Source organism: Cherax quadricarinatus, unplaced genomic scaffold (genome assembly GCF_038502225.1).
Source record: "Cherax quadricarinatus isolate ZL_2023a unplaced genomic scaffold, ASM3850222v1 Contig1202, whole genome shotgun sequence".
In the NCBI taxonomy this organism is placed as follows: domain Eukaryota; kingdom Metazoa; phylum Arthropoda; class Malacostraca; order Decapoda; family Parastacidae; genus Cherax; species Cherax quadricarinatus.
Window position 1 is genome coordinate 30,363 of NW_027196228.1, and position 27,660 is coordinate 58,022.

At 41.3% G+C, this 27,660-nt stretch overlaps 1 protein-coding gene across 1 annotated transcript in view; it reads left to right on the forward strand.

Annotated features, from left to right (window-relative positions):
- The window catches only part of LOC128685516 (stalled ribosome sensor GCN1), a gene marked incomplete at its 5' end in the record, with an annotated part of 74,614 nt that overhangs the window by 30,209 nt on the left and 16,745 nt on the right, over nucleotides 1-27,660 (forward strand). Inside the window, 3 exon segments of the mRNA XM_070080896.1 lie at nucleotides 1,781-1,974; nucleotides 8,429-8,640; nucleotides 27,030-27,283. Coding sequence (XP_069936997.1) covers nucleotides 1,781-1,974; nucleotides 8,429-8,640; nucleotides 27,030-27,283 — 660 coding nt within the window.

Below are 27,660 nucleotides of genomic sequence, written 5' to 3' on the forward strand. Positions count from 1 at the left end.
AAATGTGTATGAGTCTTAAAGTGCCTGGAGGAATGGTAAGAAATTAGGTTCCATTCAGTAAGGAAAAGTCAGGCTCAGTTCCCTGGATAACGAGTCAATCACTTGAGTCGAGGAATGTCCATTGAGGGGACAGTATTTTTTTAAACTTGTTTGAGACACAAAAATTACACTTGAAAGAATGTGAAGTATAGGCTTGTTTATTACTTAGTGAAGAAGCATCACCTTATCATGCTCCTGGAGGCCTATGTGAAAGGGAATCTACTAAAGTTTAACTTGAATTCCTTTGTCAATATTTTGTGCATGTGTGTTTGGCTTCGTACATAAGCATGTTAAAGTTGGGTCTCAGGCTGTTTAGAGTAAGTAATGCAAACAAGGAGTTATAGACAACTGAACTGTCTAGTTTCATATATTTTTTTTTTAAACTCGTCACCATTTCCCACCGAGGCAGAGTGACCCAAAAAGAAAGAAAAAAAAAACGTTAATCATCATCCAACACTTTCACCATCACTCATACATAATCACTGTCTTTGCAGAGGCGCTCAGATACGACAGCTAAGATATACCTCCAAACAGCCAATATCCCAAATCCCTCCTTTAAAGTGCAGGAATTGTACTTTCATATGTATAGGTTTAATTATAACAGTACTTCATTATAATGACAAATTATTTTCTTCTTTAACACACCAGCCATCTCCTTCCAAGGTAGGGTGACCCCCTCAAAAAAGAAAGCACATTCACCATTGTTTATTCAGTGGCCGTCTTGCCAGAGTGTACATATCACCATTCAACTAATCCTCTGAACTGCAATATTTCCACCTACCCCGAGAACTAGTTTCCCAGAATCCCTTCATAAATTTTACCTTGCTCCTACTCCAGCCTCACATCTTGCCATAAACACTCCTCTCCCTTCACCTTGATCTAATACACATTTGTACACTCTATATACTAATGCTGTCTATATGGCATAACACTTTTATACATGTTTTTATAACAGTGTGTTTGCCTGTCATTATGCAGGTCATCACATCCAAGTCATGTTACTGTAAACTCTATTGCTTACTCAGGTATTGTAGTTGTTGTATCCTTAGTATTTATTACTCACAAGATTGATGCTTTTCAAATGTAAGAATATAAATTATTTTCAGATATTAATTACCACCTTGGTCAGCATTGACTACTTGATATATAGATGTCACTTTAGTTTATTTTTTGATGCAGAGTCAATTAAATAACATGTCCTGGCATGTTAGTGGCTTTTTTGTGCTTAACAACACATTATAAAATTTGTTTTGTTTGTTTTTTAAATATCTTTCTGTTCATTCTCTTTATCACATCTTAGCATCTGACTTTCCACTCTGCATTATTCTCCATTGATTATTCCCACATTTTTAATGTTCCTTATTGTATGTATTTTCATTTTTTTTCTTCTCTACTGCTATACTTTTAATAGTTTTTCATTGTATAATTAGGAGTATCAGATTATCATGACTCTTAATCTATAAATTAATTAAGCAAGATTTAAATGGTGAGCATCACGTTGATGGTGCTGGAGTATGTACACACTCGTATACCTGATAGTGCTGCCATGATCCCAGCAAACAATAATACACAAGATAACTGTTATCATCATTTGCAGACGAACACGAACTACCTGGTAGTTTGATTATTAACATAGCATAACTATATTTGTTCCTTTTATCTTTTGATTTAGTTAATTACTTTTCTCTCATTCATAATTTAAAAAATGTCTTGAACTAAATTATTATTTACATCTTCCCAGACTGGTGTTATGCTGAAACCATTCCTGCCACAACTTCAAACAACTTTCGTCAAAGCTGTGCACGACCCTCACCGCGGTGTAAGGTTACGTGCTGGCGCTGCTCTGGCTCACCTCATTACCATCCATACTAAGCCAGATCCACTCTTTACTGAGCTTCATAATGCAGTCAAGGTTGCTGATGATACATCCATTAGGTAATATCTTAGTATAACACATGTTAGCTTTGTTATGTTGTTTACTGAGCTTCATAATGCAGTCAAAGATGATACAGCCATCAGATAACATCTTGTGTTAGCCTTGCGGCATAATCTGAGACCAGGCTTCATGGTGAATCAGGGTCTGATCAACCAGGCTATTATTGCTGGCCGCATGTAAACCGATGCAGGAACCACAGCCCGGCTGATCAGGTACCAACTTTAGATGCCTGTCCAGCGCCTTCTTGAAGACAGATAGGGGTCTATTGGTAAATCCCCTTTATGTATGCTGGGAGGCAATTGAACAGTCTTGGTCTTGTCGAAATTGTGTCCCAGTTTTCGTACTTCCACTCGGTTTTTGTAGAGTTGCCGTACAAAACGCATCTGCCTTCCCGCACCCACACGAAACATCCCATGCACTGTGATTCAGTCTGCCTTTGTTTCTTGTTGAGTTAGCATCACCCCACGCATTCATCCGAAACATTTCGTAATAATCCATTGTTTTTTGTGTTTGTTTATTGAGTGTGACTGCTAAATAAGCCACCTTGGGGCCAAAGAAAGTTCCGAATGCCAGCCCTTTGATAAAGAAGACGAGAAACACAGAATTCAAGAAAGACCTCGTAGCAAAGTACAAAAGTGGAATGAGTTGCAAAGTTTTGTGGAGAAATATCACCCTAACAAAGCTGTTGCAAGCCATGTCTGCAACATGTTTAATGACAGTGCCATGTCCCATTTTAGGTAAATCTTAGAGATGCCAGAAACAGACCTCTGTGCACAGATTTTTTGTGCGACAAGGGTCCAGTGACTCAAGCTGGTCCTAGGTGCCAGTAAATGACACAGGAGAAGTAACCCTGGATAGGGCATTAATACCTAAAGTCCTTATGGAGGGGGATTCCCCTTCCCTACAATAACTTCTCCTCCCTCTTCCCTCCTCGCCATCTTCCATACACCAACAAGAGTCTTCAATAAAGGTAAAAGTGATGTTAAATGTTCATTTATCTATTTCATCATTAGTCATTTATATTTGTTTCTCATTGTTTTCTGTATGTAAAACTATAGTTCTCTATAAAATGTTATTTTTTTTTTTTATTATCACACTGGCCGATTCCCACCAAGGCAGGGTGGCCCGAAAAAGAAAAACTTTCACCATCATTCACTCCATCACTGTCTTGCCAGAAGGGTGCTTTACACTACAGTTTTTAAACTGCAACATTAACACCCCTCCTTCAGAGTGCAGGCACTGTACTTCCCATCTCCAGGACTCAAGTCCGGCCTGCCGGTTTCCCTGAATCCCTTCATAAATGTTACTTTGCTCACACTCCAACAGCACGTCAAGTATTAAAAACCATTTGTCTCCATTCACTCCTATCAAACACGCTCACGCATGCCTGCTGGAAGTCCAAGCCCCTCGCACACAAAACCTCCTTTACCCCCTCCCTCCAACCCTTCCTAGGCCGACCCCTACCCCGCCTTCCTTCCACTACAGACTGATACACTCTTGAAGTCATTCTGTTTCGCTCCATTCTCTCTACATGTCCGAACCACCTCAACAACCCTTCCTCAGCCCTCTGGACAACAGTTTTGGTAATCCCGCACCTCCTCCTAACTTCCAAACTACGAATTCTCTGCATTATATTCACATATAGGTAGTAGGTTGGTAGACAGCAACCACCCAGGGAAGTACTACCGTCCTGCCAGATGACTGTGAAACAAAAACCTGTAACTGTTTTGCATGATGGTAGGATTGCTGGTTTCTTTTTCTGTCTCATAAACACGCTAGATAACAGGGATATCTTGCTACTCCTACTTACACTTTGGTCACACTTCACAGACACGCACATGCATATATATATATATACATACATCTAGGTTTTTCTCCTTTTTCTAAATAGCTCTTGTTCTTTTTTATTTCTTCTATTGTCCATGGGGAAGTGGAAAAGAATCTTTCCTCCGTAAGCCATGCGTGTCGTATGAGGCGACTAAAATGCCGGGAGCAATGGGCTAGTAACCCCTTCTCCTGTATACATTTACTAAAAAAAGAGAAGAAGAAAAACTATAAAATGTATTTTTTGTTAATATTTGTGGGTGTCTGAAATGGATTAATTGGATTTACATTATTTCTTAGGGGAAATATTGCTTCAGTTTTCATACGAATCAGTTTTCGTCAGACTTTTTGGAACAAATTATTCACGAAAACTGAGGTTCCACTGTACACTTAACATAAATTCCAGTAATCTGTTTGCCTTATTACATATGCTTAGGCAGTGCTGTCTTGGGTTCACTTTGCTGCGTAACATAACTCCCAAATCCTTTTCATGTTCTGTATGGCTGAGTTCTGTATTATTTAGTTTATAAATGCTTGGGTTATTTACATTCCCGAGCTTCAGGACTTTGCATTTGCCCACATTGAACTGCATCTGCAGTTCATTGTATACCTGATTCCAATATATACCTCTCTTTATCCTCCTAAAGTTCGGTGGAATCGTCCTCTGAATCAATTATCTTGCCTATTTTTGTATCTTAACGAATTTCTCGTATCACTTGTTATTCCCTCGTCAAGGTCATTAATGTATTTTATTGACAACAGTAGGCCTCCACACATATTTCACCCCATTTATGCACATTCTCTGCTTCTTGTTGGTGAGTCATGCCTCCATCCATGACAGAACTTTTCCCTTAATACCATGAGCTGCGACTTTCATTAACCCTTAAATTGTCCACACGTAGATATACGTTCACGTGTGGTGGGCTCTGAACGTAGATTGTTTTATTTTTCATTCCTTCAAATTTGATGCGATAGGCCTGACTCACCTAGACATGAAAGAATGGGTCTGTGCGCTCAGTGTGCACACTATGAAAAACTCGGGGACTACTTAGTACCTTGTGGGAGCACCAGTTCAACTGAGCACCAGCTAGAGCAAATAGCATGACAAACACCAGTGATTCACTGATGTTATGTCATATTAACACTCACATTTTAAGAGGAAAGTAAAAATAGGTTAGATAAATACATGAGTGGGTGTGGGTGGGTGAGAGTTGGACCTGACTAGCTTGTGCTACTGGGTCAGATGTCATGCTCCTTCTTTCAGTATATGTGACCTGACTAGGTGGGTCATTGGTCTAAACCGAGGGGTGACATGGACCTGCCTTGCATAGACCAGTAGGCCTGCTGCAGTGTTCCTTCTTATGTTCTAATGTATTCGGCTGGCTAGCTGACTGGCTTTGGCTGTCTCTGTCTGTATCTGTCTATATCTCTGTCTGTATCTGTCTATCTGCCTGTCTATCTCTGTCTATCTCTGTCTATCTCTGTCTATATCACTGTCTATTTGTATCTGTCTATATCTCTGTCTCTCACATGTACTCATAAATACAGTTCTTATACATAATGTAAATTACCTAGGATAACTCATAAATTCCAGGCCAAGTGCTATACAGTGTAGATATAAGACATAAATAAACATGATGCAAATAGTAGCAGTGTCACTTGCTCAGCAATCAGGGAGCAGCACATACACCACAAACCAACAGGTTTACTAGCCGCTCCCTGAGACAGACAAGCAGATGGAAAGACAGACACACAGGCAAACAGAAAGACAGATAAGCAGAACTAGACAGACAGATAAGCAGAACTAGACAGACAGATAAGCAGAGCTAGGCATACAGATAGATGTACAGATAAACAGACAGATGTACAGATAAACAGATAGATGTACAGATAGACAGATAGGCAGACAGATAGTCAGACAGACATGCAAAGACATGTTTGTGTGCAAGAATAAAAACATATAAAGGCAAGGTTCCCTCCAGCAGGGCACATTCATCAGATGTCACTTGTTATCTGACATTGTCATAACACCATTATTCAAGGAGTTCAGATTATACTCCAGGCATACACAGAAAGACAGATGAGCTGAACTGGACAGACAGATAAGCAGAGCTAGGCAGACAGACAGATAGATGTACAGATAGACAGATAAACAGATAGATATATAGATAAACAGGCAGACAAATAGTCAGGCAGACAGACTGACAGACAGACATACAAAGACATGTTTGTGTGCAAGAGTAAAAGCATATATAGGCAAGGTTCCCCCTCCAGCAGTGCACATTCATCAAATGTCACTTATCTGACCCTTGTCATAATATTTTTCAAGGAATTTCATACTCCAGCATGTTTAAAACATTGCTGGGACCTATAAATACTTTGTATATATTTCTAGACAATGGTAAATAATCAAGGCAAGTGAAAATGTTCACCTGTCAGTGTGATTGTTACAATTTGAGTACTATTTCAGTACATAATATGGTGTCAGAACAAAGATTGGCTATGAAATCTCAAGAACTATTATAAACTGTAAAAACTGTAATGATCAGAACATAGAAATTATATAAATTAAAATAAAAACGAGAAAAAAAGGTAAATCGGCAACACTTCTGCAAGTGACAGACTGGATGTTGCCGTCAGGTGAGCATCCAGAGACAACTTCGTGGCTTTATATCTCGGTAAGTTCTGGTCCTAAAAAATTTTTTTTTGGTGTTATACCACACAGACAATTGCCCTCTTTAATTTAAAAACAAAAGATTTTTTTATTTTTCAAAATATTCGGAGCGCCACGCAGGTGAACGTAGATCTATGTTTGGACAGTTTAAGGGTTAAAAGTCTTTTGTGTGGTACTATATCAAAAAGATTACTAAAATCCAAATAAATAATGTATTCTTCATCATGATCAGCAGTTTCAAAAGCTTTTCTGAAGAAATTCACTAAATTAGGCAGGAACAGCCCCTCATGAATCCTTGCTGAATATCGTATATCAAATTATTCTTATCAAGATGGCTTCTTATAATATCAGCTATAATTGACTAGTAATTTGCCTATAATTGAGGTCAGGTTTATTGGGTAGTAATTTGATAGTAATGACTTTTCTTCTGCTTTAAAAATAGGAATTACATTAGGCATTTTCTATATCTCAGACACTACACTTGTTTGAAGAGATATATTGAAAAGGTTAGTTAATGGTTAACAAAGTTGCTCAGCCTAGGAGCAGGTAATGAGCACTGTGGTCTTATTGGTATGGAATACCACTGATATACAAGTTGTCAGACTCAGTAACATTATAGAATGTGAGTAAATGGTTTACAGAGCTGACAAGTTCATAAATAAGACACTTGTGCAACATTTGGATATCTTTGTTCTGGAAACATTTTGCCCAGCAGTTGCTTCTTCAGTCCAGCACAGATAAAATCATTATGACACTGCCCTTATGGGGAGCCACTGCCGGGTGACTGCATGGAGAAGATCTGGGCCAGGATCTGTCTTGGCAAACCTACCTGTATCTGAATATAGTGCACTTTGGTTAAGATAGATGAGCTGGACACATCAACTCCAGGCTGATGGACTGATTACCTCAATCTCCTCATCTGCACGAGACTGAAGAAGCCACTGCAGGGAAAGATGTTTCCAGAATAAAGATACCCAAATGTTGCACAATTGTCTGTTTTATTAACCTCATGGATAACTGATACCAAGGATATCAATACAACCTTCTTGCTAACTTCTGGCCCAAGTCTTGGGCATGACCTTCTTCCACTGGAAAGTCCTGCCTACCAGTAACAATGCCTTGCATGTCTCGTGACACCAGCATGTAAGCACCAGTCTTCCTGCCTGTGCTTCAGATTATGGTGTTCATCACCTGCTCCTGGGCTGAGGGACTGATTACTGCTTCTTCCACTGTCTGATTATATTTCTACAGTCTTCATATAATGTCCTTGTAATGTACTGATAGTCATTAGATAGCAGAACATCTCCAATTAAAGATACCCATACGTTACACATATTTAATACATCTTGTCAGTAGTGAATACCACTGATATAGAGAGAGCATAAGGCACTCCCTGTGCATCTTGTGCCTCAGGCACTCCCTGTACATCTTGTGCCTCAGGCACTCCATGTACATCTTGTGTCTCAGCCATTGAACATGTTCAATAAATAAGTAACAACTACCACAACCCAGCACAACAATGTATTGGTAACAACTACCACAACCCAGCAGAACAATGTATCAGTAACAACTACCATAACCCAACACAATGTACATATTAGTAACAACTATCACAATGTATCACTACCACAACCCAGCAGAACAACTACCACAATCCAGCACAATGTATTAGTAACAACTACTTCACTGTATCACTACCACAACCACCCAGCAGAACAGTGTATTAGTAACAACTACCATAACCCAGCACAACAATGTATTGGTAACAACTACCACAACCCAGCACAACAATGTATTAGTAACAACTACCACAACCCAGCACAACAATGTATTAGTAACAACTACCACAACCCAGCAGCTGATACAGTCAGTTCAATATGTAGAGTTTTAAGAAAGCTTCATTGTGCAGCATATATAATTTTTTTATTTTAAAAGTTATCTCATTCTATCCCCAGGGACACAATGATCCAAGCCTTAAGATGTGTAGTGGAACCTGCTGGAAATAAGATGAGTGATGGTGTTCGACGAGGTTTGGTTACAACACTTGTGGGTCTTCTCACCCATGATGACGATTCAACACGTCTTTGTGCTGCCGGGGCCTTGGGAGTTCTCTTGCCGTGGCTGCCTGCAGATGAACTCCATACTCTTCTAACACAACACGTTTTAGGTAAGGTAACTCATATTTAATGGCATTGTTCTCTTCACAGTAATTCCTACCAGAGTGAATCAGAATTAAAGTATTTGATGATGATGGTAATAAAGATTTTGTTAAGTTGCCTTTGTCTTCTTACATTGCTCTTGCAATATTAAGAAACTGACCTAAACTGAGTGTGTCTCCCTTTTATTATTCAGTCTATCAAAACTTGGGTACTGATATCTCTTGTAAACTATGAGTCGTCATCTACCACTGTGATGAAAACTCTCTAGTATCCTTATTATCTTCTCTTGTATGGCTTCTTGTCCTAGTTAATGAGGGGTAACAATTTTTTCTTATCTGATACATTTGCATTTATACTGTTAAATGTGGTTATCATGTCATCTCATTTTATTATTATAGCCAATAATGATATCCAGTACTTTTAGCATTTCTTCATAACTCATAACCATGTTGTAGTTAGTTTTTGGTCTCTCTCCAGTCACCACACTAGTTGACTGTTGCTCTGCCAGTCACCACACTAGTTAACTGTTGCTCTGCCAGTCACCACACTAGTTAACTGTTGCTCTGCCAGTCACCACACTAGTTGACTGTTGCTCTGCCAGTCACCACACTAGTTGACTGTTGCTCTGCCAGTCACCACACTAGTTGACTGTTGCTCTGCCAGTCACCACACTAGTTGACTGTTGCTCTGCCAGTCACCACACTAGTTGACTGTTGCTCTGCCAGTCACCACACTAGTTGACTGTTGCTCTGCCAGTCACCACACTAGTTAACTGTTGCTCTGCCAGTCACCACACTAGTTAACTGTTGATCTGCCAGTCACCACACTAGTTAACTGTTGCTCTGCCAGTCACCACACTAGTTAACTGTTGCTCTGCCAGTCACCACACTAGTTAACTGTTGCTCTGCCAGTCACCACACTAGTTAACTGTTGCTCTGCCAGTCACCACACTAGTTGACTGTTGCTCTGCCAGTCACCACACTAGTTGACTGTTGCTCTGCCAGTCACCACACTAGTTGACTTGCTCTGCCAGTCACCACACTAGTTGACTGTTGCTCTGCCAGTCACCACACTAGTTGACTGTTGCTCTGCCAGTCACCACACTAGTTAATTGTTGCTCTGCCAGTCACGACACTAGTTGACTGTTGCTCTGCCAGTCACCACACTAGTTGACTGTTGCTCTGCCAGTCACCACACTAGTTAACTGTTGCTCTGCCAGTCACCACACTAGTTAACTGTTGCTCTGCCAGTCACCACACTAGTTGACTGTTGCTCTGCCAGTCACCACACTAGTTAACTGTTGATCTGCCAGTCACCACACTAGTTAACTGTTGCTCTGCCAGTCACCACACTAGTTAACTGTTGCTCTGCCAGTCACCACACTAGTTAACTGTTGCTCTGACAGTCACCACACTAGTTAACTGTTGCTCTGCCAGTCACCACACTAGTTAACTGTTGCTCTGCCAGTCACCACACTAGTTGACTGTTGCTCTGCCAGTCACCACACTAGTTGACTGTTGCTCTGCCAGTCACCACACTAGTTGACTGTTGCTCTGCCAGTCACCACACTAGTTGACTGTTGCTCTGCCAGTCACCACACTAGTTGACTGTTGCTCTGCCAGTCACCACACTAGTTGACTGTTGCTCTGCCAGTCACCACACTAGTTAACTGTTGCTCTGCCAGTCACCACACTAGTTGACTGTTGCTCTGCCAGTCACCACACTAGTTGACTGTTGCTCTGCCAGTCACCACACTAGTTGACTGTTGCTCTGCCAGTCACCACACTAGTTGACTGTTGCTCTGCCAGTCACCACACTAGTTGACTGTTGCTCTGCCAGTCACCACACTAGTTGACTGTTGCTCTGCCAGTCACCACACTAGTTAATGACTGTTGCTCTGCCAGTCACCACACTAGTTGACTGTTGCTCTGCCAGTCACCACACTAGTTGACTGTTGCTCTGCCAGTCACCACACTAGTTGACTGTTGCTCTGCCAGTCACCACACTAGTTGACTGTTGCTCTGCCAGTCACCACACTAGTTGACTGTTGCTCTGCCAGTCACCACACTAGTTAACTGTTGCTCTGCCAGTCACCACACTAGTTGACTGTTGCTCTGCCAGTCACCACACTAGTTGACTGTTGCTCTGCCAGTCACCACACTAGTTGACTGTTGCTCTGCCAGTCACCACACTAGTTGACTGTTGCTCTGCCAGTCACCACACTAGTAAACTGTTGCTCTGCCAGTCACCACACTAGTTAACTGTTGCTCTGCCAGTCACCACACTAGTTAACTGTTGCTCTGCCAGTCACCACACTAGTTAACTGTTGCTCTGCCAGTCACCACACTAGCTGTTGCTCCGCCAGTCATCACACTAGTTAACTGTTGCTCTTCCAGTCATCACACTAGTTGACTGTTGCTCTGCCAGTCATCACACTAGTTGACTGTTGCATGGTCAGTCACCACACTAATTGACTGTTGCATGGTCAGTCACCACACTAATTGACTGTTGCATGGTCAGTCGCCTCACTGGTTGGCTGTTGCATGGTCAGTCGCCTCACTGGTTGGCTGTTGCATGGTCAGTCGCCTCACTGGTTGGCTGTTGCATGATCACTCACCACACTAGTTGACTGTTGCATGGTCAGTCACACACTAGTTGACTGTTGCATGGTCAGTCACCTCACTGGTTGACTGTTGCATGGTCAGTCACTAGTTGACTGTTGCATGGTCAGTCGCCTCACTAGTTGACTGTTGCATGGTCAGTCACTAGTTGACTGTTGCATGGTCAGTCGCCTCACTAGTTGACTGTTGCATGGTCAGTCGCCTCACTAGTTGACTGTTGCATGGTCATTCACTTCACTAGTTGACTGTTACATGGTTAGTCACCACAACAGTTGACTGTTGCATGGTCAGTCACACTGGTTGACTGTTGCATGGTCAGTCACTACACTGGTTGACTGTTGCATGGTCAATCATCACACTAGTTAACTTGCATGGTCATTCACTTCACTAGTTGACTGTTGCATGGTTAGTCGCCTCACTAGTTGACTGTTGCATGGTCATTCACTTCACTAGTTGACTGTTGCATGGTTAGTCACCACAACAGTTGACTGTTGCATGGTCAGTCACACTGGTTGACTGTTGCATGGTCAGTCACTACACTGGTTGATTGTTGCATGGTCATTCACTTCACTAGTTGACTGTTGCATGTTTAGTCACCACAACAGTTGACTGTTGCATGGTCAGTCACACTGGTTGACTGTTGCATGGTCAGTCACTACACTGGTTGACTGTTGCATGGTCAGTCATCATACTAGTTAACTTGCATGGTCATTCACTTCACTAGTTGACTGTTGCATGGTTAGTCGCCTCACTAGTTGACTGTTGCATGGTCATTCACTTCACTAGTTGACTGTTGCATGGTTAGTCACCACAACAGTTGACTGTTGCATGGTCAGTCACACTGGTTGACTGATGCATGGTCAGTCACCACACTAGTTGACTGTTGCATGGTCAGTCATCACACTAGTTAACTTGCATGGTCATTCACTTCACTAATTGACTGTTGCATGGTCAGTCACTACACTAGTTGACTGTTGCATGGTCAGTCACCACACTAGCTGACTGTTGCATGGTCATTCACCTCACTAGTTGACTTGATGGTCATTAACTTCACTAGTTGATTTTCATGGTCATTCACCTCACTAGTTGACTGTTGCATGGACAGGCGGCGCTCTGGTTGGCTGTTGCATGGTCAGTCACTACACTAGTTGACTGTTGCATGGTCAGTCACCACACTGATTGGCTGTTGCATGGTCAGTCACTACACTAGTTGACTGTTGCATGGTCAGTCACTACACTAGTTGACTGTTGCATGGTCAGTCACTACACTAGTTGACTGTTGCATGGTCAGTCACCACACTGGTTGGCTGTTGCATGGTCAGTCACTACACTAGTTGACTGTTGCATGGTCAGTCACTGCACTAGTTGACTGTTGCATGGTCATTCACCACACTGGTTGGCTGTTGCATAGTCAGTCACCACACTGGTTGGCTGTTGCATAGTCACCACACTGGTTGACTGTTGCATGGGCAGTCACCACTCTGGTTGGCTGTTGCATGGTCAGTCACCACACTGGTTGGCTGTTGCATGGTCAGTCACCACACTGGTTGGCTGTTGCATGGTCAGTCACTACACTAGTTGACTGTTGCATGGTCAGTCACTACACTAGTTGACTGTTGCATGGTCAGTCACTACACTAGTTGACTGTTTACCTGGAGAGAGTTCCGGGGGTCAACGCCCCCGCGGCCCGGTCTGTGACCAGGCCTCCTTAGGTCAGTGTCCCAGGATGCGACCCACACCAGTCGACTAACACCCAGGTACCCATTTTACTGATGGGGAACATAGACAACAGGTGGAAAGAAACATGTCCAATGTTTCTACTCTGGCTGGGAATCGAACCCAGGCCCTCACCGTGTGAAGCGAGAGCGTTAGCCACCAGGCCACCACACTGGTTGGCTGTTGCATGGTCAGTCACCACACTGGTTGGCTGTTGCATAGTCACCACACTGGTTGACTGTTGCATGGTCAGTCACCACTCTGGTTGGCTGTTGCATGGTCAGTCACCACACTGGTTGGCTGTTGCATGGTCAGTCACCACACTGGTTGGCTGTTGCATGGTCAGTCACCACACTGGTTGGCTGTTGCATGGTCAGTCACCACACTGGTTGGCTGTTGCATGGTCAGTCACCACACTGGTTGACTGTTGCATGGTCAGTCACCACTCTGGTTGGCTGTTGCATGGTCAGTCACCACACTGGTTGGCTGTTGCATGGTCAGTCACCACACTGGTTGACTGTTGCATGGTCAATCACCTCACTAAGTTGACTTGCACGAGGTTCTACTACATGGTACGAAGCATGGGTTTTCAATATTAGAGCAAGGAGGAGGCTGGAGGCAGTGGAGATGTCTTGTCTGAGGGCAGTGTGCAGTGTAAATACTATGCAGAGAATTCATTGCTGGGAGATGAGGAGGTGTGGGATTAATAAAAGTATTATCCACAGGGTTGAGGGGTGGTTGTTGAGGTGGTTTGGACATTTACTGAGGATAGGGGTATATATACATCTTTAGTGGAGTGAAGCAGGCTTAGGGATTATCTTAGGAAAAGTTGTAGGGAGGAAGGGAGTAAAGGTTTTACATGTGAGGGAGATGGGACATCCAACAGGTGTGTGCGAATGTGTTAGATACGAGTGGAGAGAAGTCGTTTTTATGATTTGACGTGCTGTTGAAGTGTGAGCAAGGTAATATTTATGAAGGTAGTCTGGGAAACTGGTTAACCAGACTTGAGTCCTGGAGGTGGGAATTACAGTGCCTCTCTCTGAAGGAGGTGTGGGAATATGTTGGAGTTTTTTAACTGTAATATTGGTGCACCTCTGGCAAGACAGTGATGGAGTGAATGAGGACAAAAGTGTTTCTTCTTTTTTGGGTCACTCTACCTCAGTGGAAGATGGCCATTGTATTAATAAGAACTATGTCCTGACAAAGTGAAATATAGCAAATCTCTTATGTGATGTGCTGATGATGAAGGTAGCAGAAGACTGCTGTCAGCCTACTGGTCAATTAGTTTGACTGATATTATTCTTATATTATAGGACAGGTGTTTCCTAGGAGCAGGTATTAGCTCTGCATAAGGCACCTGGTTCTCTTCAACATTGTGTTGTGTCAGTGATCACTAATGTCGGATACTGTCAGTGGGATCTGTCAGTGGGATCTGTCAGCTACTATAACTGTTTCCTAGCCATGACCCCTGACATTAAGAGTACAGTGGACCCTCAGTTAATGATTTTAACCTGTTCCAGAGAGCTTGTCCTTAACCGATTTTATCGTTATCCGATTTAATTTTTCCCATAAGAAATAATTGAAATCCAGTTAATCCTTACCAGACACCCAAAAGTATTAAATAAAAAATTTTTCCCATGAAATATACATTTTCCTACACAGAAAACAATGAGACATGAAGGATAAATACGGTAATAATTCATAAAATGACACTTACTTTTATTGAAGACTTATTGATGAGTGATGAGACAGGAGGTGGGGAGATGGAGGTGTATTATATGTTTGGAAGGGGAATCCCCTTCCATAAGGACTTTAGGTAGCAAGTCTTTTTCTGGGGTTACTTCCCTTCTTTGTTTTTTAATGCCACTGGGAACAACTTGACAGTCACTGGACCCCTGTCACACCAAAAATCTGTCCAGAGAGCTCTGTTTCTGGCGACTCTAAGATTTCCCTAAAATGGGACACAACATTGTCACTGTAGATGTTGCCAGCATGGCCTGCAACAGCTGTGTCAGGGTGATGTTCATCCATAAATGTTTGCGCATAAGAAAGCAGGAACACTGCAGCAGGCCTGTTGGCCCATACTAGGCAGGTCCTTCACAAACCATCCCACTAACAGAGTCGTATTTGCCCAACCCAATTTTCAATGCTTCCTAGCAATAAGCTTTGATAATTCTATTCACTCATGTGCTAGTCCCAATCAAATCAAATCGTGTGTGTGGGGAAGTACCCTGTCTGGTATGTGGGGAAGTATCCTGTCTGGTATGTGGGGAAGTATCCTGTCTGGTATGTGGGGAAGTACCCTGGCTGGTGGGTGGGGAAGTACCCTGGCTGGTGTGTGGGAAAGTACCCTGGCTGGTGTGTGGGGAAGTACCCTGGCTGGTATATGGGGAAGTACTCTGGCTGTTGTGTGGGGAAGTACCCTGGCTGGTATATGGGGAAGTACTCTGGCTGGTATATGGGGAAGTAACCTGGCTGGTGCACATAAAAAAGCAGGAACACTGCAGCAGACCTGTTGGCCCATACTACCACCATCACTACCACCCTCTGCCACCACCACTTTCGTATCTTTTTACAAACTTTTTCTTGAATTCTATAGTGTCTCTCTCCCTCTTTACCAAAAGGCTGGCACTAGAAGCTTTCTTTGGGCCCATAGTGGATTATTTAGCAGTTACAAGCATTAAAAACACTGGAATAATACAAAATGTATTGCATGTACACATGGAATCGTCCTCACTGGCTTGTAAACAATGGCACACTGGCTGTACATGGAGTGTCCAGGCACTCACTCCGCGCTGACACGTTCGGAACGAATGACTTTAACCGAGTTCTTTATCGTTAACTGAGGCAATGTTTTGTCGCAAAAAGTGTTGTTATCCGATTTTTACGTTATCCGGTGACGTCGTTAATTGAGGGTCCACTGTATTAAGGTCTAAGCCTACCTATATTAATGTTAATGTTAGTTACTAACAGCTTATTCCTATCTAAAATCTTCCTTAAAGAGTAAATCTCTCAGTTGGTATGTACAAACTCACTGCCTTCGCCATCTAGTGTTTGTTTGGGTGGATTTTAAGGGCTCCTAAAGCTTATTTACTGTGTACCCATCTGTGGAATTTTTTGGAGACCAAATAAATTTCCACACTAGCATTCCAATTTGAATCCATCATCTCACAACTTTTCAAGACTTTCCCAGTTTTCCCTATTTCTCAGATAATAAAATATAACCAAGAATGGTCGTGATTTAAACTGTCCCAATCAATGAAGCAGACCTTATAAAAGCCTCAAGAAAATTACCAAAAATTTAATAGTTACACTACTTTGAGGCCTATTTAAATCCAACTACTATTGGTCCTGAAACCAAAATCATCCATATTTCTCTACTATATTTTCTATTTTATTAATTGATAGCAAGAAGCAGCCAATAAAACCTTCATGATTTTCCTAAGGCTGCTTCTTGCTATCAATTAATAAAATAGAAAATATAGTAGAGAAATATGGATGAATTTAGTTTCAGGACCAATAGTAGTTGGATTTAAATAGGCCTCAAAGTAGTGCAACTATTCAATTTTTGGTAATTTTTTTGAGGCTTTTATAAGGTCTGCTTCGTAAGGTCAAAGGTTTACTTTACCTATCATGCACCACATGGGGCAGTTTTTTTTTTATACTGTGTGCACTTGATGCACAGACCCATTTTCACTTGTCTAAGCCATAATTAACTGCTCACAGAATTTTTGAGGGCACTGTGCTTTAAAAGTAGAGCAGAATGAGTGACACTGACATAATCTACATGGAAGACAGTGAAAGGTTTTTTTTTTTTTTTAATGCATCGGCCATCTCCCACTGAGGCAGGGTGACCTGAAAAAGAAGAAACAAGTTTTCTTCTTATAACATTTAGTAATTTATACAGGAGAACGGGTTACTAGCCTCTTGCTCCCGGCATTTTAGTCACCTCTTACAACATGCATGGCTTACGAAGGAAGGATTCTTCTCCACTTCCCCATTGAGTGAAAGGGTTAATAAATCTTAATAATGTTGGCATCTTTCCATGTTATAAGGTGTGCATGTTTGTCACAAGGAATGACATATACATTGTTTATGAATATTTTCTTAAGACCCACATAAACAGAGATATGTTGAACATCTAGAGAGCATATAATATCCTATAACACAAGCATGGATTTTTAAAAATAGATAGTCTTGCTTTATTTACCATGTATCTTGTTTGGTGAATAAAGCTTCCTGCACTCCTTGTACCTCAACTCATTGCATATGTATATGCAATGAGTCTTTTGGTTACAGGTTTAAGAAGTGCTAAATTTGCAGTACAGTACGGCCCCACTTACACTACAGGTTAGGTTCCAGGCTACTGCTATGAAGTGAAAATCATCGTCAAGAATGCTCTGTTTCTGGCATCTCTCTAAGATTTCCCTGAAGTGGGACAGGATTTTGTCACTGAACTTGTTGTAGATATGGCTTGTTTCAGCTTGGTCAGGGTGGTGTTTCTCTACAAAAGCTTCCACCCTTGTCCACATTGCACACACCTCTTTAATCTCTGAAGAAGGCACCTCCTTCACTCCCTCTTCCTCCTCTTCTGAAGGAAGTTCCTCTGTGGAGAAATTTTCTCCAGGAGGGGGGTATCAGCCCCCTTCAGCCCTTTCAGCCCTGAGGGGCCAAGCCCTCTCAGCCCTGAGGGGCCACTCAGAGGGGGCGAGTGTCTTGTTTACTGCTAGAGTGAGTAATTGATCACAGATGCTATGCCACGTAGTCAAGTGACCTCTGCTCCTTGCAGCGGTGTTGCAAAGTGTATTTTTATAAGAGACAATACATTCTTACTTTAGCAGGACAATTAAGGAAAATCCTGCTCCCACTTTATTACCATAGTAAAGATAGTGTACATTGCTGTCTTAATCATAGACAACAATGTACACTATCTTTACTATGGTAATAAAGTGGGAGCAGGATTTTCCTTAATTGTCCTGCTAAAGTAAGAATGTATTGTCTCTTATAAAAATACACTTTGCAACACCGCTGCAAGGAGCAGAGGTCACTTGACTACGTGGCATAGCATCTGTGATCAATTACTCACTCTAGCAGTAAACAAGACACTCGCCCCCTCTGAGTGGCCCCTCAGGGCTGAGAGGGCTTGGCCCCTCAGGGCTGAAAGGGCTGAAGGGGGCTGATACCCCCCTCCTGGAGAAAATTTCTCCACACTGGGGGGCGGCGGAGGTTCGCTGCAGGTGAACTATTCATCACTTAACATTAATTTAATTTTCTCACTCGCCACCACTGCTGCTTGTCTTTTCTGAACAGCTTTAGTCTGTGTGGTTTCTGGAGAATCACTAATTTTGTTTTCAACACTGTGTAACTCTAACGGCACTAGTTTATTTATTGTCCGCTTATTCACTACACCTTTGCTCAAAACATCAACTGTCCTGATGATTCCATTTGCATCAGGATATATGGTCACAATTTTTCCAAGTGGCCATTGGGACCTCGGACCATCATTGTCGATAATCACTATGTCACCAGGTCTTAAGGACTTATGATTTTCAGGAACACCAGCTCCATAGAAGTGTTCTCTCAATGAGGTGAGATAGTCTTCTCGCCAGATTTTCTCCCAACGTTCAATCACTTTATTAAGGTGTTTGAATTTACGTCTGAGTTGCTCAGGTTCGAAATAAGTAGGATCCTCTATGATTTCTTTATCATTCATGGGAGGAACAGGTTCGAGCCTTCTGCCATGGAGTAAATGAGATGGACTTAACACTTCTAAATTGTCCAGATCATCGGTAACATAAGTTAGAGGTCTGTTGTTGACTCTATTTTCTATTTCAGTCACAGCTGTACGGAATTCTTCTAAGTCTATTCTCTGACGATGAAGAGTCTTCCTTAAACAACGTTTTACAATGCCGATCATTCTTTCATAAAATCCGCCGTGCCATGGAGATTTAGGAGGAATGTATCTCCAACGACATCTGCGTTGATTCAGCATCTGTTGTACTTCTGGTTGATCAAAGATCTTGCTTATATAAGCAGCACCAGCAACAAAGTTCGTTGCATTATCTGAAATCATCAGTCTGGGACATGCCCTTCTGGCTGCAAACCTTCTGAATAATTTGATAAAAGTTTCAGCAGACATGTCAGTGGCTACTTCTAGATGTACTGCTCTAGTTGTAGCACAAGTGAACAAACAGATGTACACCTTGATGGGAACTTTGTCAACTGTTTTGGTTAAAATTATTGGTCCAGTATAATCTACACCTGTCACCTCAAATGGAGTGATATGACAAACTCTTTCAGAGGGATATGGAGGTGGACCTGGATACTGACATACTCGCATATCGTAGTGACGACAAGTAATACAGTCCTTTATTTGTTTTTTCACACTTTGTCGACCTTGAGGTATCCAGTAGGATTGTCGTATATGACAAAGTGTGTCAGCTACCCCACCATGTAACACGTTACTGTGGGCGTTTTGCACAATCAGTTTTGTTAGCCAATGAATAGGGTAAGGTACCTAGGGATTGGCAGAGAGCATGCATAGTTCCTTTGTATAAAGGCAAGGGGGACAAAAGAGAGTGCAAAAATTATAGGGGGATAAGTCTGTTGAGTATACCTGGTAAAGTGTATGGTAGAGTTATTATTGAAAGAATTAAGAGTAAGACAGAGAATAGGATAGCAGATGAACAAGGAGGCTTTAGGAAAGGTGGGGGGGGTGTTGACCAGGTGTTTACAGTGAAACATACAAGTGAACAGTATTTAGATAAGGCTAAAGAGGTTTTTGTGGCATTTATGGATTTGGAAAAGGCATATGACAGGGTGGATAGGGGGGCAATGTGGCAGATGTTGCAGGTGTATAGTATAGGAGGTAGGTTACTGAAAGCAGTGAAGAGTTTTTATGAGAATAGTGAGGCTCAAGTTAGAGTATGTAGGAAAGAGGGAGATTATTTCCCAGTAAAAGTAGGCCTTAGACAAGGATGTGTGATGTCACCATGGTTGTTTAATATATTTATAGATGGGGTTGTAAGAGAAGTAAATGTGAGGGTCTTGGCAAGAGGCGTGGAGTTAAAAGATAAAGAATCACGCATAAAGTTGCTCTTTGCTGATGACACTGTGCTCTTGGGAGATTCTGAAGAGAAGTTGCAGAGATTGGTGGATGAATTTGGTAGGGTGTGCAAAAGAAGAAAATTAAAAGTGAATACAGGAAAGAGTAAGGTTATGAGGATAACAAAAAGATTAGGTGATGAAAGATTGGATATCAGACTGGAGGGAGAGAGTATGGAGGAGGTGAATGTATTCAGATATTTGGGAGTGGATGGGTCTATGAAAGATGAGGTGAATCATAGAATTGATGAGGGGAAAAGGGTGAGTGGTGCACTTATGAGTCTGTGGAGACAAAGAACTTTGTCCTTGGAGGCAAAGAGGGGAATGTATGAGAGTATAGTTTTACCAATGCTCTTATATGGGTGTGAAGCATGGGTGATGAATGTTGCAGCGAGGAGAAGGCTGGAGGCAGTGGAGATGTCATGTCTGAGGGCAATGTGTGGTGTGAATATAATGCAGAGAATTCGTAGTTTGGAAGTTAGGAGGAGGTGCGGGATTACCAAAACTGTTGTCCAGAGGGCTGAGGAAGGGTTGTTGAGGTGGTTTGGACATGTAGAGAGAATGGAGCAAAACAGAATGACTTCAAGAGTGTATCAGTCTGTAGTGGAAGGAAGGCGGGGTAGGGGGTCGGCCTAGGAAAGGTTGGAGGGAGGGGGTAAAGGAGGTTTTGTGTGCGAGGGGCTTGGACTTCCAGCAGGCATGCGTGAGCGTGTTTGATAGGAGTGAATGGAGACAAATGGTTTTTAATACTTGACGTGCTGTTGGAGTGTGAGCAAAGTAACATTTATGAAGGGGTTCAGGGAAACCGGCAGGCTGGACTTGAGTCCTGGAGATGGGAAGTACAGTGCCTGCACTCTGAAGGAGGGGTGTTAATGTTGCAGTTTAAAAACTGTAGTGTAGAGCACCCTTCTGGCAAGACAGTGATGGAGTGAATGATGGTGAAAGTTTTTCTTTTTCGGGCCACCCTGCCTTGGTGGGAATCGGCCAGTGTGATAATAATGAAATAAAAAACACTCCCTTTGTCATGCAACACACCATTTTTAAGAAAGAATGACTATGAGTGAAGGCATACGAAAGGAATATTTTTCTACAGTTACCCCCAGTAATACTAATGTACACAGCTTCTCTGGTGTTGGACTAGAGAAAATGTAGTTCTTACTGTCAGTCAAAAGAAGCCACCTGGCTAACATATCTCATATTTATGTCAATTTGTTCTACTGTAGGTGTCTATATGTCTATAATAACATAGTATGTATATGACATTTAAAGTGCCCCAGAATTATTATTATTATTACTATTATTATTGCTGCATCTTCAACACTAGTTAGACACTCTTAGTGATTTTAATGTGTACCTGCAGACCAGCACAGTGTGTAAGTTTATTTAGGTACAGGTACACAAGTATAATTACTAGAGTATATTTAAATTACAGTAGACCATTTTAGTACTCGGTAGTTATGTTCCTGAAAATGTCGTGTTAGATAAATCTGTTAGATAAACTGAAGAACTTGGGAAAAATAGGGTTACATTCCTGGGCACCCCAAAAAAGCCAAACAACTTTTTTTAGACCTCCATGTCTTACAAAAATGAAAGTGAATATGTAATTGTAGTTCATTGTCATGATGTATTATTTTTTTTACTGCTTAAGACTACAAATGCAACAGAAATAATAGTACAGTGGACCCCTGAGTTTCGTGATTAATCCGTTCCAGAGAGCCCGCCGAAGGTCGAAATTCACGAAACTCGAAACCATTTTCCCCATGAGAAATAATGGAAATAAAATTAATCCGTTCCAGACACCCAAAAATATTAAAATAAAATATTTTTTTTCAAATTAAATAAAGATTTACATAATGAAAACAATCAGAAATCAAGTACATGTATTTAAAATAAATAATAATAACATTACACTTACCTTTACTGAAGACTTCTGGGTGGATGGAAGACGGGAGGAGGGGATAGGAGGAAGGTGTACACTATTGTTTGGAAGGAGAATCTCCTTCCATTAGGACTTTAGGTAGCAAGTCCTTATCTGGGGTTACTTCCCTTCTTCTTTTAATGCCACTGGGAACAAGTTGAGAGTCACTGGACCCCTGGCGCACAAAATATCTATCCAGAGAGGTCTTTTTCTGGCGTTTCTTTAAGATTTCCATGAAGTGGGACACAACACTGTCATTGTACATGTTGCAGATACGGCTTGTTTCAGCTTGGTCAGGGTGATACTTTTCAACAAAACTTTGCAACTCATTCCACATTCCACACATGTCCTTAACCCTTTGAGGGTCGACAGGCCCTCTCCGAAACTCGTTTTCAGGGTCGGCCAAATTTAAAAAAAAAAAAATTATTTTCTCTTATGAAAAGATAGAGAATCTTTTCCCGATCATAAAGACACCAAAAGTTTGAAATTTGATAGAAAACTTACGGAATTATGCTCTCGCAAAGTTAGCGGTCTCGGCGATGTTTACGCATCGGCGATTTTGCCCACTTTGAGCCCCATTTTCGGCCAATTTCACTGTACTAATCGACAAAAAACATGAATATTTCGCTAGAACTCCATTTTTTCTATCGAATGGGTGCAAGAAACCACCCATTTATGAAATTCAACTATCCAGTACAGTGGTCAGAATTTAGCAATTTTGCCAATTTCACACAAATTTCAAAAGATGCCAATTTCCGAATAGGGTCCAGAATAAACAAGAAAGACATTCCTGGCACTAAAATGACATTTCCTCTAGTCATTAGTCACGTCTCAAGGCCCCTCGTATATTCTTTTGCTTTCCACTTTGAATTTTTATTTTCACAAAAAATATAAGATTTACTGTTATGCAGACTACTGCATTAGTGTAAAAAATGGTATAAATATTATTGGTGCACTTGTAAAAGAATATTAGACTCACCAGTTGACGTGTATTGCACGCTTGGCACGATTTGTTTACTTTTGAAGTTTGGTAAAAATCGAACATTTCTGCTACTTTGAGCACAATTTCAAGGCACCTTTCATTGTAAAACCAGTCAAAATCATCTCAATTTCTGTAATATGTCTTCCATTCTATAAAATGAGACCAAGAAAAATAGAATACAACAATAAATACCATACGAAAATACACTGCAAAGTCGCTGATTTATTAAAAAAAAATGGTCAAAGTTTTTTTTTTCTCATTATGCACTGTGTGCTGCAGGATTTTTTTTAGACTGCACACTGACCACATAGACCCATTCTTTCATATGAAGGTCTACCAGCTTTCTCCCACTAGATTTGAGGCCGCTAGAATTTATGAGTACTAGTACGTCAAAAACCCCTATGCGTAAGACGTACTAGTACGACCAAAACCCTCAAAGGGTTAATCACTGAAGAAGGCACCTCATCCACTCCCTCTTCCTCCTCCTCTGAAGCAAGTTCCTCGGCTGTGATCTGATGCTGTTCCAGTTGAAGCTCTTGCAGTTTGTCAGTGGCTAGCTCTTCCCTGTGGTCCTCCACCAACTCTTCCACATCCCCGTCACTCACTTTATTTACCAAAGGGCTTGCACTAGCTTTCCTTGGGTCCATGATGACTTATTTAGCAGTTGCAAGCACAAAAAACAATGGATTATTATGAAATATATTGTATGAACCCGTGGGGTGATGGTCACGTGTTGGTAAACAATGGCACACTGAGCGTGAATGATGTGGGAGACTGGCTTTGTGTGTGCAGTGATGGGTGGACAGGTACCAGACGGTCGCCGAAACATGAGTTTTTTCACGAAACTCGAGGCCAAATTTTTCCAAAAAAAACTCGCCGAAGGTCGAATTTCGCGAAAGTCGAGGCTGCCGAAACTCGGGGGTCCACTGTATTTCTTACCTTAAATTGTGGGTGCTGTTTGTGGATGATTGTGAAGAGAGTGGAGAGTTATGTTGTGGTCCTACTGGACTGAGGTGGATGGTAGAGGTTCTGGTGCTTAACCCTTTGACTGTTTCAGGCCCCTCTCTGAAACTGTCATTCTATGTCGCTCAATTTTTTAAAAAAAAAAAATTATTTTTTCTTATGAAATGATAGAGAATCTTTTCCCGATGGTAATGACACCAAAAGTTCGAAATTTGGTCGAAAACTCGTGGAATTATGCTCCCGCGAAATTAGCGGTCTCGGCAACATATGCGTATCGGCGATTTCGCCGACTTTGAGCCCTATTTTCAGCCAATTCCATTGTTCCAGTTGACCAAACTCATAGCTATTTCTTTAGAACTCCATTTTATCTATCAGCTGAGTACAAGAAACCTCCCATTTACTAATTTGGACTACCCAATATGGTGGTCAGAAATTGGCAATTTGGCCAATTTCACGCAAAATAAAAAAGATGCCAATTTCAAAATAGGGTCCAGAATAAACAAGGTAGACATTCGTGGCACTAAAATAACATATGCTCTGTTCATTAGTCACATCTCTAGGCCCCTCTTATATTATTATTGCTTTCTATTTTGATTTTTTATTCATACAAAAAAATACAAAATTTACTGTTATGCAGACGACTGCATTATTGTAAAAATGGTATAAATAATATCAGTGCACTAGTGAAAGAATATTAGACTCCCCAGTTGACGTGTATTGGTCGTGTGGTGTGATTTATTTACTCTTGAACATTGGTAAAAATCGAACATTTCCGCTACTTTGAGCTCAGTTTCAAGGTCGTTTTCATCGTAAAAGTAATGAAAATCATCTCTATTTCTGTAATATGTTTTCCATTTTATCACCTAAGACCATGAAAACGCGAATACAACGATAAATACTATATGAAAATACACCTCAAAGTCGGCGTTTTATTCCAAAAAAACGATCAGAGTTTTTTTTTTTCTCATTACGCAATGTGTGCTGCAGGATTTTTTTTATGTGGTGCACACTGACCACACAGACCCATTCTCTCACATGTGGGCCTACCAGCTTTCTCCCACTTGATTTGAAGCCGCTAGAATTATTGAGTATATATACGTCAGAAACATTGGCTCGTAAGACATATTTATACGTCGAAAACAGTCAAAGGGTTAAATATATGGTTGTACTGGAGTGTGTGCATAAATTCTGTAATGGATTTCTGTTCTATTTTATCCCGAAGTACGTTATACAACTGACAGTAAGGCATCAGCTGCTCTAGACACCGTTTCAGGGTCCTCTTCAGTGAAAAAATCCAACTTTGTCAGTCAGTCAAGTCGGTCAGTAAATCAGTCAGTTAGTTATTCATCACATAAACGCATTTATTTACTTCATGCTTTTTAATTGCACAGTGACACTTCATTACGGCCACAGGCTATCTCTTGTCTAATATCTCTATTTCTTCGTTAACTCTAAGACGTAAACGCTTATACCTTTTCTTGCCACTTTCAGCAACACTGGTATGCCTACTGGATGCCATGATTGCTTGGCAGATACAAGATGTGGTAATTAAAAGATCAAAATGCCATTCAGAAACAGCTAGTACCTAAGACAGAATGGAACTGAACATGTATTCACGAAGGCTGGGATGGTGGTGGCGAGAGTGTTGGGAGTGGCAGGGGATGGCGGGAAATCTCCCCCGCTGACCCATAAGAAGGTGGCAGCTTGATCTGGGGTAATTTTTTCTGCGCCAACAAATGGAACCGTGTAAAGTTAATTTTACGAAATGTTGTTTAAAGTTGTGCCGCAATTTTTCAATAGTGCAATAACCATAACGTGGCAAATAAATCTGTATAATAAAACGATCTACTGTACACAGTAACTTTAAAAAAACAAAGTAAAGTGAAGCATTGTAAAGTGGGGCCCACCTGTATTAGGAAACTGTCCTTACAATATGGTATGTAGGGGTCATTGTGCATTAGGTTGCTCTAATATTGTTTTATAGGAATTGATCTTCTTTATATAAATTAATAATATTTAAGTACAGTGGACCCCCGGTTAACGATTTTAATCCGTGCAAGAGGGCTCATCGTTATGCGAAATAATCGTTATGCGAATTAATTTTCCCCATAAGAAATAATGGAAATAAAATTAATCCGTGCAAGACGCCCAAAAGTATGAAAAAAATTTTTTTTTACCACATGAAATGTTAATTTTAATACACACAAACTGAAAAAGGCATGCACAATTACATGACACTTACTTTTATTGAAGATCTGGTGATGATTGATGGGATGGGAGGAGGGGGAGAGCATTATCTTCTTACTGTTTAGAAGGGGAATCCCCTTCCATTAGGACTTGAGGTAGCAAGTCCTTTTCTGGGGTTACTTCCCTTCTTCTTTTAATGCCACTAGGACCAGCTTCAGAGTCACTGGACCTCTGTCGCACAACAAATCTGTCCATAGAGCTCTGTACCTCCCGTTTCTTCAAGACTTTCCTAAAATGGGCCATAACATTGTCATTGAAATAGTCACAAGCACGGCTTGCAACAGCTGTGTCAGGGTGATTTTCATCTATAAAGGTTTGCAGTTCAAACCACTCTGCACACATTTCCTTAATCTTTGAAGTAGGCACAATGGATTCCACAACTGGCATAGGCTTCTCAGGGTTAGCCCCAAACCCTTCAAAATCTTTCTTAATTTCCATACTAATTCTCACCCTTTTTACCACAGGGTTGGCACTAGAAGCTTTCTTGGGGCCCATGGTCACTTATTTTCCAGAAACACCACCGAAAACACTGTAATAATACGAAATATTCCGAGTGTATGCTTGGATGTTACCGCGGAGGCTGGCTGGTAAACAATGGGACGGCCGGCACATGTGAGGGCACATTGGACGCGTCTCGGACGAAAATCGGTATGCGGGTTTTTAATCGGTATGCGGGGCAAAAATTTTGCGATAAAAGTAATCGTTATGCGGAAAAATCGCTATGCGATGCCATCGTTATGCGGGGGTCCACTGTACTTCATTATAATCGGTATTTAATTAATTCTATACCTAATCCAATAGTTGATTTTGTTATTCTTATCGAGGTTGCACCACTTTTTTTTTCAGAGGATAATTGTAATTCAGATTGGACTATTCGCCATGGAAGATCTGCAGCACTCTTCTCAGCTTTGAAAGCTGCACCAGCTAAGCTTTTAGATGTGGCCCAGCCAGATGAGATATCTTCAACACTTCTCTCCTACCTCTCCTCTGATCGCCTGGCCCTGGTGGAGAATGCTATGTCTGGCGTTTCCTTCTTTATTACTTACCAGCTTATTAGTGGTGGCTCTGTGCCCATGTCTCTTCTTCAACCTTTTGCAAAGGTGAGCTGTGTATAAACTAGTACACTAAACTTGATTTAACCCACCTCAGTTTAATCAACTTGATAAAATTTATGCAGGACAAAATCTGCTGCGTCAACTGATTCTAAAACAATGAATAATGTTTGGTTGCAAGATCTGTCCATTATTGTTGTGATGAAGGTAAAACATTCTCATACCTAACAACCACAATACCAGCCATATGCTTCCCTTTCCATTACTCTGGTCAATTGAGGATTTATTCTACTGTAGATTTTTTTTTTTTTTTTTTTTTTTTAGTATTCGTGATGGTTCTGCCCATAGAGGTTGCTGTATGTACTTATACTTTATTATGTAGCTCCAAGGATGACAGCTGAAATGTTTTTGTTTGAAAACATCAT